General features: G+C 39.2%; 1 protein-coding gene across 5 annotated transcripts in view; it reads left to right on the top strand.

The window, feature by feature from the left end:
• LOC138755078 (regulator of G-protein signaling 22-like) overlaps positions 1 to 13,097 on the top strand; it is a 207,447-nt gene that overhangs the window by 183,025 nt on the left and 11,325 nt on the right. For 4 of the 5 annotated variants that reach the window (XM_069920294.1, XM_069920296.1, XM_069920297.1 and 1 more), the window contains 3 exons: positions 1,525 to 1,593; positions 9,190 to 9,351; positions 10,092 to 10,271. In XM_069920294.1, the coding sequence (XP_069776395.1) occupies positions 1,525 to 1,593; positions 9,190 to 9,351; positions 10,092 to 10,271 (411 nt within the window). The remainder of the gene's footprint in view (positions 1 to 1,524; positions 1,594 to 9,189; positions 9,352 to 10,091; positions 10,272 to 13,097) is intronic. The other variant, XM_069920295.1, reaches the window with a different exon arrangement.

Raw genomic sequence — 13,097 nt, 5'->3', positions numbered from 1 at the left:
GAAAATTCTTTATTTGTTTATTATCAAATTCGATCTTTGGTGAAAAATATGTATGGCAGAGAGATGATTTTACCTGTATTGATGGAATTTGAGTCTTTGATTTCTTCTATACCAAAAAGGGGTTATATTTCTGTTATGTACCAAGTATTACAAGACGATATGGATAAGTTGGAATGGGAGAAATCTAAGCTTAAATGGGAAAATGATTTAGCTTTTGTTTTTCCTGAAGACTACTGGGCAGATATGTGTCATGATGGTGTTACTAAATTGACAAATATGCAGTATGGAATGGTTAATTATAATTTTCTACATCAGTTGTATTTAACACCAGAGAAATTGAAAAAATATGGTTTTAGAAATTTGGATTCTTGTTTTAGATATGGTGCATGGACTGGAACTTTTTTTTACATGCTGTTTAGTCTTGTGTGCATGTACAACCATTCTAGGATGAAATTGTAAATTTTGGAAAAATTATATAATTTTAAGTTACCATTAGATCCATCTATTTTTTAATGGGTTATATGATTCCTTTAAGGGGATTAGGGTTGGATAAATTTCAAATTGCATTTATATATTTAGCATTGTCTGTAGCTCAAAAATGTGTAGCAAGTACATGGAAAGATAATATAGTGATTAATATAATGCAATGGCAGAATTAATTGAAAGCTTGAATTGTTATGGAAAAAATTACGTACAATTTACATGACAATTATTTTTTTTGTTAATAAGTGGTTACCATATTTGGAATATATGCATTTAGATAAATTTTGAATTATTATATACTTTTAGTTTCTGTTTATATATTTTTAGCTCTCCTTAAGAGAGTTGGCTGATGGGGTGTGAGGTGGGTGGGGACTTGATTTTTTTTTTTTAATTGTTGTTTTGTTTTTTTAATATATATTCATATAAAATTTTCTTTATGGAATGAATTTTGTATTATTATTAATGATTCTTCAAATAAATAAAGTTTGAACAAAAAAACAAAGGTCTTATAAACCTCATTCTCCATATTTCCAGATCTAATCATCTATTATCAATTCCTCACCAATTTATTGCCTACTCTCAAATTTTTTGTATTATGACAGAGTATATAGATATTTTTTTGGGAGATAAATGGGAAAGGTTTGTTAAAGTAAGTCACATACAAACATTTTAAAACTAATCTTATTTAAAATACTGGAGCTCTTCCCCATGCTAGGACCAACAGTCTTTGCAAGAGCTTTGGTTCAATAATGAATTGTTGTTTACAAAAAGGCAACAGATGAAAGATCTTGTTGGAGCTGCAGATTGTCTGGAGCTGTTCTAAGAGGGTCTTGCAGTTTTGCAAGCAGAGAGAGTCAAACAGGCTTTCTCTCAGAGAGAGAGAGAGAGAGAGAGAGAGAGAGAGAGAGAGAGAGAGAGAGAGAGAAAGAGAGAGAGAGAGAGAGATCACTTCATTTGGTTTTTCATACAATGAATTTTACCTCCCCAGGTTCTCCATAAAACCTGTTTCTAAAATCTTCCATCTATTTGCTTGTTCTTCAGGTACAAATCCAGGATGTGGTGGAGGACCAGATTTTACAACAGAGTAGAAAGAAGCATGGTGTATTGAAGGTGAGGACATGTCAAATCCAGTTACACAATACTGCTGGGAAATAAGTGGAGGTCCATTGGGTTGGGTATAAAAGTATTGCAAGGATGAACTCCCAGTTAATAATGGTAAAGAAATATTATCAATGCACTTTATTTCTGTAATATCACCATGAACCCCTTATATATTGTGTAAGGAGAGCATTCATATCAGAATCAGGATTTATTGTCATGAACAAGTCATGAAATTTGGTGTTTGGTGTCAGCATCACAGTGCAAACATTCATATTATAACCAGCTTATAACATTACTATAAATGAAAAAAAAAATGCATGAAAAGTAAGGCCGTGTCTTTGGTTCATTGATTGTTCAGGAATCTGATGGCAGTGGGGAAGAAGCTGTCCTTGTGCCGCTGAGTGCTCATCTTTAGGCTCCTGTACCTTTTCCCCGATGATAGCAGAGTGAAGTGGGCATGGTCTTGGAGGTGGGGGTCTTTGAATATAGTGGCTGTTTTTTTTTTAAAAACACCTCCTCATGTAGACTCCCAAGATGGAGTGAAGTCTGGTGCCTATGATGTTGTAGGCCCAGTTAACAACCCACTGGAGTTTATTCTTGTCCTGAGAGTTGGCACCTCCATACCAAGCAGTGATACAACCAGCCAGAATGCTCTCTATGGTACACCTGTAGAAGTTTATGAGAGCCTTCGATGACATACTGAATCTCCTCAGACACCTCACAAAGTATATCTGCTGGCAGGCCTTCTTTGTTATTGCATCAACATGGAGGCTCCAGGTCAGAGCCTCGGAGATGTTGACAGCAAGGAATTTGACGTTCTTGATCCTCTCCACAACTGAGCCCTCTATGAGGGCTGGGTCACGTTCCCCTGACTTTCTTCTGAAGTCCACAATCATCTCCTTGGTTTTGCTAGCATTGAGCTAAAGGTTGTTGTTGCTACACCATTCAACAAGCTGATCTATCTTCCTCCTGTATGCTTCCTCATTGCCATTTGTGATTCTGCCAACAACTCTGGTGCATTGACAAACTTATAAATAGCATTGAAATTGTGCCTGGCCATGCAGTCGTGGGTGTACAACAAGTAGAGCAGTGGGTAAGCAGGCATCCTTGGGAGGTGCCTTTGTTGATAATCTGTGACGATGAGACATTTCCAATTCGTACTGACTGTGGTCTTTCAATGAAAAAGTCAAGGATCCAGTTGCAGAATGAGGTACAGAGGCCGAGAATTTGCAGTTTCTTGACCAGCACTGAGCGAATAATGGTATTGAGGTCGAGCTGTAGTCGATAAAGAGCAGTTGTATGTATGAATTGCTGTTTTTGAGGTGATCCAGAGCTGAATGAAGAGCCAGTGATATTTCATCTGCTGTGGAGCGATTGTGACGATAGGCGAATTGCAGCAGGTCCAGATCTTTGCTTAGGTACATGTTAATTCTGGCCACAACCAGTCTCTCAAAGCATATGTGGCTGGCCTCCCAACCAAGCAAGACCATAAAAGACATGGGCGTGGAGTTAGGCCATTCAGCCCATCGAAAAAACATGAGAGTGGAATTAGGCCATTCAGCCCATCGATTCTCCCACCATTTCATCATGTCTGGTCCTTTTTCAACCAACTCACTTTCCTTCTCCCCAAAACCCTTGATTCCTTTCCTAATCAAGAGCTTTTCTACCTTTGCCTTAAATAAACCCTCAATGACTTGGCCTCCATAGCCATCTGCAGTAATAAATTCCATAGATACACAACCCTCTGGAGACATTCTTCCTCATCTCTGTTCAACAGGGATACTTTTGTATTCTGAGGCTGTGCCTCTGGGCCCAGACTCCCCCACCACAGGAAACAATGGCTCTATGTCCACTCTGTCCAATCCTTTCAGTATTCAATATGTTTCAATGAGTCCCCTCCCCTCATTCTTCTAGACTCTAGTGAGTACAGTCCCAGAGCCATAAAGATTTCCTCATATGATAACCACTTCAATCCATGAAAAAGCTGGAAATGTGACTTTGCAATTAGTCAAAAATATTCAAAGGAGTATTTTTTAAAAAACATACAGAACAGTTATAGGCTCTTCCAGCCAATGAGCTCTTGCCACCTAAATGCACTAAATTAACTTACAATCCTTGTACTTTTTTGGAGGATGTTAGGAAACCGGAGCACCCGGAGGAAACCCATATAGGTATGGGGAGAACGTACAAAATCCTTAAAGACAGCACAGGATTTGAACCCAGGTTGTTGGCACTGTAACAGCGTTATGTTATACAATCCGCCCATGCAGTTTGCACACGGGTTTGGTGTGGGGGACTCGCCTCTCAGCAATTATTCCCAAGGCCTTGACTTGTCTCAGGGACTCACCACTGAGCTCCAGAATGGTGTCAGCCAGCTGGATGTGGGCGAGGTAGGAGTGTAACATCAGCAGATCGTGTGGGTGGAAAAACCTCATTTCATTTGGAGTTGAGGTGTGGCGAGTGATGGGTGACTGCCATGATTTGGACGGTGTAAGAAAGGGTGTGTAGTGGGACTCGGGCCTTTTTATTTCATTCGCAGTCAAGTTGGGGCAAGTGATTGGTGAGTATCAGTGATTTGAACAAAAAGGGTGTGGAAGGCAAAAAGTTAAGCCAATTAAGAGTTGATCTGTGAGTAATTGGGTAATTGAGTTCACTGGCAGTGACCAATAAAAGGAGGGTGTAAGTAAAGCCAGTGTGGAGTGGAGCTTTGATGAGCAGAGGGTGAGGGTGAGGGTGAGGGTGAGGGTGAGGGTGAGGGTGAGGGTGAGGGTGAGGGTGAGGGTGAGGGTGAGGGTGAGGGTGAGGGTGAGGGTGAGGGTGAGGGTGAGGGTGACCAGGTGAGGTCATTTAATCCTTTAATTAAAGTTAGGTAATGAAGTCATCTAGGGCAGTTGGTTGCTCTGGTTGTGGGATGTGAGAAATCTGGGACACTGTGCTTGATCCTGATTACTACACCTGCAGAAGGTGCACCCAGCTGCTGTTCCTGCCAACTCCAACCTAGGGAACTGGAGCAGGAGTTGGATGAAATGTGGATTTTGAGGGAGGTAGTGGCAGTCGGGAGTGTCAGGGAGGCAGTTTTCCATATAATTCAGGAGGCAGGTGGTTGGATGACTGTTAGTAAAAGGAAGGGGGAAATGCAGACAGTGCATTTGGTAGGATGTCAGGGTTTGAGTTACAGAGAAATGTTGAGCAGCCTGGGGCTTTTTTTTTCTCTGGAGTGTCGAAGATTGAGGGGGGATTTGATGGAGGTGTTCAAGATTTTAAAAGGGACAGAGAGAGTCAATGTGGATAGGCTTTTTCAATTAAGGGTGGGGGATATTCAAACCAGAGGCCATGGTTTGAGATTGCAGGGGGAAAATTATAAGGGGAACATGAGGGGAAATTTCTTCACGCAAAGGGTGGTTGGGATGTGGAATATGCTTCCGGCAGAGGTGGTTGAAGCAAGGATGTTATTTACATTTAAGGAAAGACTGGATAATTACATGGAGGGGAGAGGATTGGAGGGGTATGGGCCAGGTGCTGGTCAGTGGGTCTAGGAGGGTGGGGATTTGTTCTGGCATGGACTAGTAGGGCCAAACTGGCCTGTTCTGTACTGTATATGGTTAAAGTGCCCCAATGGCTGTTCCCATCAATAGGTATACCATTTTGGATACTGTTGCTGGGAACTTACAAGTGAGACATCCAGGTGGTCATGTCTCTGGTGCAGAGGCTGGCCTCCAGACTCAGAGGGAAGGGGAGAGAGAAGAGGAGAGTGATAGTGATTGGGGACTTATTGGTTAAACAAATGAATAAGATGTTCCCAGGTGGTATTTGCCTCCCAGGTGCCAGGGTCAGGGGCATCTCTGTTTGAGAACACAGCATTCTGGAGGGGGAAAATGGCCAGCCAGATGTCATGGTCCATGTTGGATCAATGACATAGGTAGAAGTGGGAATGAGGTCCTGATGGAAGAATATTGGGAATTGGGGAAGAAGTTAAAAAGCATGACCTCAAGGGTGGTAATCTCGGGATTGCTGCCTGTGCTACATGCAAAAGAGGGTAGGAAATGTGGCTAAAGTGTTGGGGTAGGGGTTCAGACTTGTGGACCATTGGGAACTCTTCTGGGGATGGTGTGACCTGTACAAAAAGGTGAGCTGCACCTGAACTGAAGGGGGACCAATAACCATGCAGGCACATTTGCTAGATCTGTTGGGGATGGTTTAAATTTGTTTGGCAGGGGAGTGGATATCAAAATGAGAGTATGGTGATTAGGGTAGAAGGACAACTAGATTTGAAGGGAGAGAGGAATGAGAATGTTAAAGTTGATGAAAGAAGGGGTGTTGTGAAAGTAGATGATAATCAAAGGAGTGAATGTAAGGGACATTCTCTCAAGTGTACCTATTTCAATGCAAGGAGCATTGTAAGAAAGATGGATGAGTTTAGAGCATGGATTGACACATGGAAAAATATTGTTGTTGCCATAAGTGAAACTTGGTTGCAGGAGGGGCATGACTGGCAGCTAAATGTACCAGGATTCCATTGTTTCAGGTGTGATAGGAGGCGGGGGGGGGGGGGGGGGGGAACTAAAAGGTGGAGGAGTTGCATTGCTTATTAGAGAAAAAAAATTACATCAGTGCTATGGCAGGGTAGATTTGAGGCTATTTGGGTGGAAGTGATGAATGGGAAAGGCATGAAAATGCTAATAGGGTGTATTATAGAGCCACTAATGGGCAGAGGAAATTAGAGGAGCAAATTTGTAAGGAGATAACAGATATGTGTAGTAAACATAAGTTGGTGATTTTAGGAGGCTTTTAAACTTTTCCACACATTGACTGGGATGTCCATACTTTAAAAGAGCTGGATGGGTTGGAGTTTGTGAAATGTATTCAGGAAACTCTTCTAAAATAATACATAGAAGAATTGATGAGAGAGGGGCAGTATTGGGTTTCCTATTAGGGAACAAGATAGGTCAAGTGACAATGGTTTGTATTGGGGAACACTTTGTGTCTAGTGATCATAATACTATTAGTTTTAGGTTAATTATGGAGAGGGATAGGGCTGGGATAGTTAGAACAAGGCTAATTTTGAGGAGGTGAGAGGATTTAGAAGGTGTGGATTTGGATAATTTATTTTCAGGTAAGGATGTTACAGATAAATGGAGGATATTCAAAGTAGAGTTTGAGAGTACAGAGTCTGTCTGTCCCTGTGAGGATTAAAGGAAAGGTTAGAAAATATCGGGAGCCTTGGTTTTCAAGGGATGTTGGGAATTTGGTTCGGAGCAAGGGGGATGTGCCAGTAGGTATAGACAGTAGCATATAAATGAGGTACTTGAGGAATATAAAGAGTGCAAAAAAAACTTAAGAAATTAGAAAGGCTAAAAAGAGAGGCTAAAAGGAGATATGAAGCTGCTTTGGCAGGCAAAGTAAAAATAAATCCAAAGGGTTTCTGCAAATACATTAAAAATAAAAGAATAGTGAGAAATAAAATTGGGTCCCTTGAGGATCAGGCTATGTGAGGAGTTAGAAGAGATGGGGGGAATTTAAAATGATTATTTTTCTTCAATGTTCATGAAGGAAAGGAATCTTGATTCAGCTGAAGTCTGGAAAACTAGTTGTGAGGTCATGGATAATGCAGATTAATGAGGAGCCAGTACTGGCTATTTTAACGAGAATAAGATGGATAAATCTCTGGGTCCTGACAAGATATTACCTTGGACCTTGAGGGAGGCAAGTGTAGAAATAGTGGGGGCTCTGAGAGAAATATTTAAAATGTCATTAGCCATGGGGGAGGTGCTGGAAGACTGGAGGGTAGCTCATGTTGTTCTAAAAAGGTTCTAAAAGTAAACCGGGTAATTATAGGGCTGTGATTCAGACATTGGTGGTGGGTAAATTAATGGAGAATGTTCTTAGAGATGGAATATACAATTATTTGGATAGACAGGGACTGGTTAGGAGTAGTCAACATGGTTTTGAGTGTGGTAGATCATTTATCGAGAAGGTTGATGAAGGGAAGGCTGCAAATGTTGTCTATATGGACTTCAATAAGACCTTTTGACCACATTCCGCAAAAGAGGTTAGTTAGGAAGGTTCAATTATTAGGTATTAATGTTGAAATAGTGAAATGGATTCCACAATGGATGGATGGGAGATGCCAGAGACTAGTAATGGTGGAAAATTGTTTGTCATATTGGGAGGCCGGTGACTAGTGGAGTGCCTCAGGGATCGGTACTGGGTCCATTGTTGTTTGCCATATATATTAATGATCTGGATGATAGGGTGGTAAATTGGATTAGTAAGTATACAGATGATAGTAAAATTGATGGTGTTGTGGACAGCGAGGAAGGTTTTCAAAGCTTGCAGTGGGATATAGGCCATTTAGAAGAGTGGGTAGAAAGATGGCAGATGGAGTTTAATGTGTGAGGTGCTACATTTTGGTAGAACTAATCAGCAAAGATCATACATGTTAAATGGTAGACAACTGAGGAGTGCAGTAGAATGACGTGATTTAGGAATTCTGGTACATAATTCTCTGAAAGTGGAATCGCATGTAGATGGGATGGTGAGGAAAGCTTTTGGTATGTTGGCCTTCATTAATTAGAGTACTGAATACAGGAGTTGAGATGTCATGTTGAAGTTTTATAAGGCATTGGGAAGATCAAATTTGAAATGTTGTGCAGTTTTGGTCGCTAAATTATCGTAAAAATAAACACAAAATAGAGTGCAGAGAAGATTTACAAGAATGTTGCCTGGGTTTCAGGGTTTGATTTACAGGGAAAGGTTAAAAAGGGTAGGACTTTATTCCCTGGAGTATAGAAGATTGAGGGATGATTTAATGAAGGTATTTAAAATTATGAGGGGGATTGACTTTTTCCATTGAGCGTGGGGGGATTGAGATTGAAGAGGGAAAAGTATAGGGGAAAAATGAAGAGGAATTTCTTCACTCAGAGTGGTGGGAGTGTGGAATGAGCTTCTGGCCAAAGTAGGAGATGTGGGCTCAATTTTAATATTTAAAGAAAAGCTAGATAGGTTTATGAATGAGAGAGGTATGGAAGGTTGTGGGCTGGATGCGGGTCAGTGGGAGAATGTGTTCAACATCGACTAGAAGGGCCAAACTGGCATATTTCTGTTCTGTAATTGTTATATGGTTATGTGTAACTTCAAACCTGCTGATATGAACAGTTACACTGTGCACATATCAATCCTCATTTCCACTTTCTGTGGAGAAACTTTTAACAACTCTGTCCCAGTGCACCATCCCCATATTTCTTTACAGAGAACTAATGTTTAACCCATTGAACAAAACAATCATTTGCAGTTTCAAAGAGTTTATTAGGCCTAAGAATGGATTCAAGTTCCAGAATTTCCAATCCTCAATTTTATAAAGCTCTGATGTTGAATATTTGATGCTTTTTTTCTTGGAAAACTCATCTTGCATTAGCCACTATCTTGTTTCCCTCACTAAAGCTAATTAGACCAATACAATCTGGGAGTTCATTGGACAATGGCAAGGTTGATGCAGAAACTTGTAAACGCAGACAAATCACAATTTTCTATAACCTCAGTGTTCTACTAATATGTGTGAAAATGTGGATGATGTAAGTGATTCTGAAAAAGTTGTGTTCCCGACAGCTGGCGGATAACAAATTGGTCCCTACGTCAATGGAAATTATTGCCTTCCGTAAAGCATTGCTAAATCCAATAACAGCTCTCCAATTTCGACAGTTTGTGTCACTCAAAGGAGAATTCATGGAAAATAATGTAAATTTCTGGCTTGAGGTTCAAAAATATAAGGTAAATAAATTAGTGATTTTTAAAAAAAACAATAATTCAAAAATACTTTTAGACCAAAGATATAGGAGCAAAAGTAGGCCATTTAACCCATTGAGTCCACTCTACCATTCCATCATGAGCTGATCCATTCTCCCACTCAGCCCCATTCCCTGCCTTCTCCGCATAACCTGTCACACCATGGCTAATTGAGAACCTATCAATCTCTGCCTGAAGAGCACCCAATGACCTGGTCTCCATACCTGCCCGTGGTAGCAAATTCCAAACGTTCACCATTCTCTGGCTAAAAGAAATTCCTCCACATCTCAGTTTTAAATGAGTGCCCTTCAATCCTGAAGTTGTGCCTTCTTGTCGTAGTCTCTCCACCAAGGGAAACATCAGCCACATCTACTATGTCCAGGCCTTTTCAACATGCGAAGTGCTTCTATAAGGTCTCCCCCTCATTCATCTGAATTCCAAGGAGTACAGTCCTTGGAGTTCAAAAGTCATAAATTCTTCATATCCTAATCCCTTCATTCCAGGAATCGTTCTTCTGAATCATCTCTGAACCCTCTCCAATGCCAGCACTTCCCTTCTTAAATAAGGTACATCATGTGAATCATTTGTAAGTATATAAAGCAGAAGAATTCTGTGTATGCTTAAGTCTGAGTTTTCACTGTGTGTAAATGAATACCATTTTCTGCAGCTTCAATGACACAGAAAAGAATAGAGATGTTAGATCTGTGTTTATTTTTTCCCCTCAGGAAATGTGCCATTCTAACACAAGCGATGAAAACATTCAGAACAAAGTCACAAGCATCATTAATTGTTTCATCAATTCAAACATCCCACCACCTTTGCAAATTGATATTCCACAAGAACATGCATCCAAAATTATAAACAACAGGGAAAAACAGGGAATTTACATCTTCAGAGAAGCACAGGTACGTAACAAAAAAATGTTAGAGCGCAATGGGAAAGCCATCTAGCAAAGTTCCAGTGAGAAGTGTCATGAGGACGTGGCAGGAGATCATACATGTCAGGACTTTCTCAGTGAAACTAAATCTGGGGTTGACAATTCATTGCTCAGGGATCTTGAGTTTTGCACCCAAGCTCCCTGCAAGAGGTGATTATGAGGGGCTTGGATAGGGTGGACAGCCAGCAGCTTTTTCCCAGGGCGGAGGCGGGGGGGGAGGGGAGGCGGGGGGGGGGGGGGGTTGCCCAATAAATCTGTCTTTTTTTGAAAAAAAAAATTGATCATTGTAAGTTTGAGTAGATTTGAGGCATAAGAGATAGTATAATATTTTGGGGGAGTTTGGTGGGAGTATGAACCTGGCCTCTATGGAATCTAGTGGGTGTGTGTGGTTTTTGATCACAACCCCTACAGATATATATACACTGGCGGGGCGGGGGGGGGTGGGGGGGAAGGAAAGAGTTTCTGTACTTTTTGTTTCCTTTCTCTTTTTCTATTTAATACACCTGAATTTAACAATTGTGTTATGAAATAGTTAGCATTTTGGATGGAGGAGGAATGGAAGTGGCAAGTTGAATGGTTATTGGATATTATGAAAGATTAGATGGCTGATAAATTGATTTTATTAGTATTAATATTAATGGAATTCAGAATCAAATAAAGTGGAAAAAAATATTTTTTTTTTTCTGATGAAAAAAAATTAAAATAGATATAGGTTTTTTTTTACAAGAAACATATTTGATGGAAAAGGGACATCAAAAGTTAGAGATTGGGTGGGGACAGGAATAGCATCATCTTTTAATTCTAAGGCTAGAGGTATAGTAATGTCAATTAAAATTTACCAATTAAAATTTTGGACATTAGTATAGATGTAGAGAGGAGATATATGATAAATTGTCAGATTTATTTGGAACAATGGGCCTTAAGTAATGTATATGCACAAAATGTAGATGATGACAAATTTATGCAATATGCTTTCATAAATTTATCAAATGCCAAGGGAAAAGTTATATTGGAATGGGACTTTAATTTTGCTTTGGACACTAAATTGGATAGATCGGGAGATAGAATGGGGAAAAATAAGGTAGAAAAAATGGTAACAGATTTGATGAAAGATGGATTTTGTGGATATTTGGAGAAAAATCTACCCAAATGGAAGAAATTATTCTTTTTATTCTTTTTGATTTAAAACATTCACAGCTAGATATGTTTTTAATTTCTGCACAATTTCAATATAGAGTACAAAGAGTGGAATATCAAGCACAGGTTTTATATCATTCACTTTTAATGTTGTCTACTTCATTAGAAGAAGAACAAAGGTAGGTTATAGATGGAGGTTACTACTTTGTTGAAGAAAAAGGAATTTTGTGATTATATGAGGTAACAGATAAAAATTTTTCTAGATGCTAATAAAGATTCAGTTGCAAGTAAGTTTGTATTATGGGAGTCTATGAAGGCACATCTGAGAGGTAAATAATAAGTTATACTTCAAAAATTGTGAAAGAACCAATTCAATTAGATAAAGAAATGAAATTGCAAAAGGAAATTCAAATACATAAAGATGAGAAAATTGTTAGAGATGAAGAAATTAAGACTTAATGCTGTGTAGACTTAAAGGGGGGAGAGAGATATATAATGAGAACACAAAAAATATTACTAGTTGGGTGAAAGGGCCCACAAAGTTTAGGATGGCAATTAAAAAGAGAACAGATTTTTAGAACAATAATTGCAACTAAGAAATTATTAGGACAGATAAAATAAAATGCAGGAAATAAATTTATAATTGATCATTTGAAAGATGACAAGAGATTATTTGAGACAAGTTAAATTATTGGTGTTAAAGGAGGATGAAAAGTTAAGACTGAGAATTTTTCAGAAATAGAAGTTTAGGAGACCCTATTGTCTTTACGGAAGATGGTTTTCCACCAGAATTTTATAAAGAGTTTAAGGAGTTATTAATATCTGTATTAATGGAGGTATTAAATCAAATGAAAGAGGTTCATTATTTACCAGAATCTTTTAAAACAGCATTAATAACTGTAATTGCATAAAAAGGGAAAGATTGTTTACAGCCTTCCTCACATAGACCTATCTTCTCTTTGGCTTGGCTTCGCGGACGAAGATTTATGGAGGGGGTAAAAGTCCACGTCAGCTGCAGGCTCGTTTGTGGCTGACAAGTCCGATGCGGGACAGGCAGTCACGGTTGCAGCGGCTGCAGGGGAAAATTGGTTGGTTGGGGTTGGGTGTTGGGTTTTTCCTCCTTTGCCTTTTGTCAGTGAGGTGGGCTCTGCGGTCTTCTTCAAAGGAGGTTGCTGCCCACCAAACTGTGAATATAGACTATAAAATTGTATTGAAATTGTTAGATAATAGATTAGTTGACTTTTTTTTGCCAAATTTAATAAATTTAGATCAAATTGGTTTTATGAAAAATAGAAAAGCAGCAGATAATATAGTTAAATTTTAAAGTTTGATAAATATAGCACAAAATAGGAAGAATCCAGTGGTAGCGGTAGCATTAGATACAGAGAGAGCATTTGATCGATTGGAATGGGATTTTTATTTGACACAATTCTTTTGGCATTCCAAATACTTTTATAAATTGGATAACAGCATTGTTTAATCAACCAAAATCATAAGTGATTATGAATAAACAAATCTCACAACCTTTTTTGCTCAAAAGGCCTTCTAGACAAGGTCGTCCATTTTATTTGCATTAGCAATTGACCCATTACCAGAAGTAATTAGAACTGACAATTAAATTAAAGGATTTGGAGTAGGTAATAAGGAACATAAAATT

Source organism: Narcine bancroftii, chromosome 2 (genome assembly GCF_036971445.1).
Source record: "Narcine bancroftii isolate sNarBan1 chromosome 2, sNarBan1.hap1, whole genome shotgun sequence".
NCBI lineage: Eukaryota > Metazoa > Chordata > Chondrichthyes > Torpediniformes > Narcinidae > Narcine > Narcine bancroftii.
The sequence above is the reverse complement of the archived record's forward strand: the minus strand, read 5'-3'. Positions and strand labels throughout refer to the sequence as shown.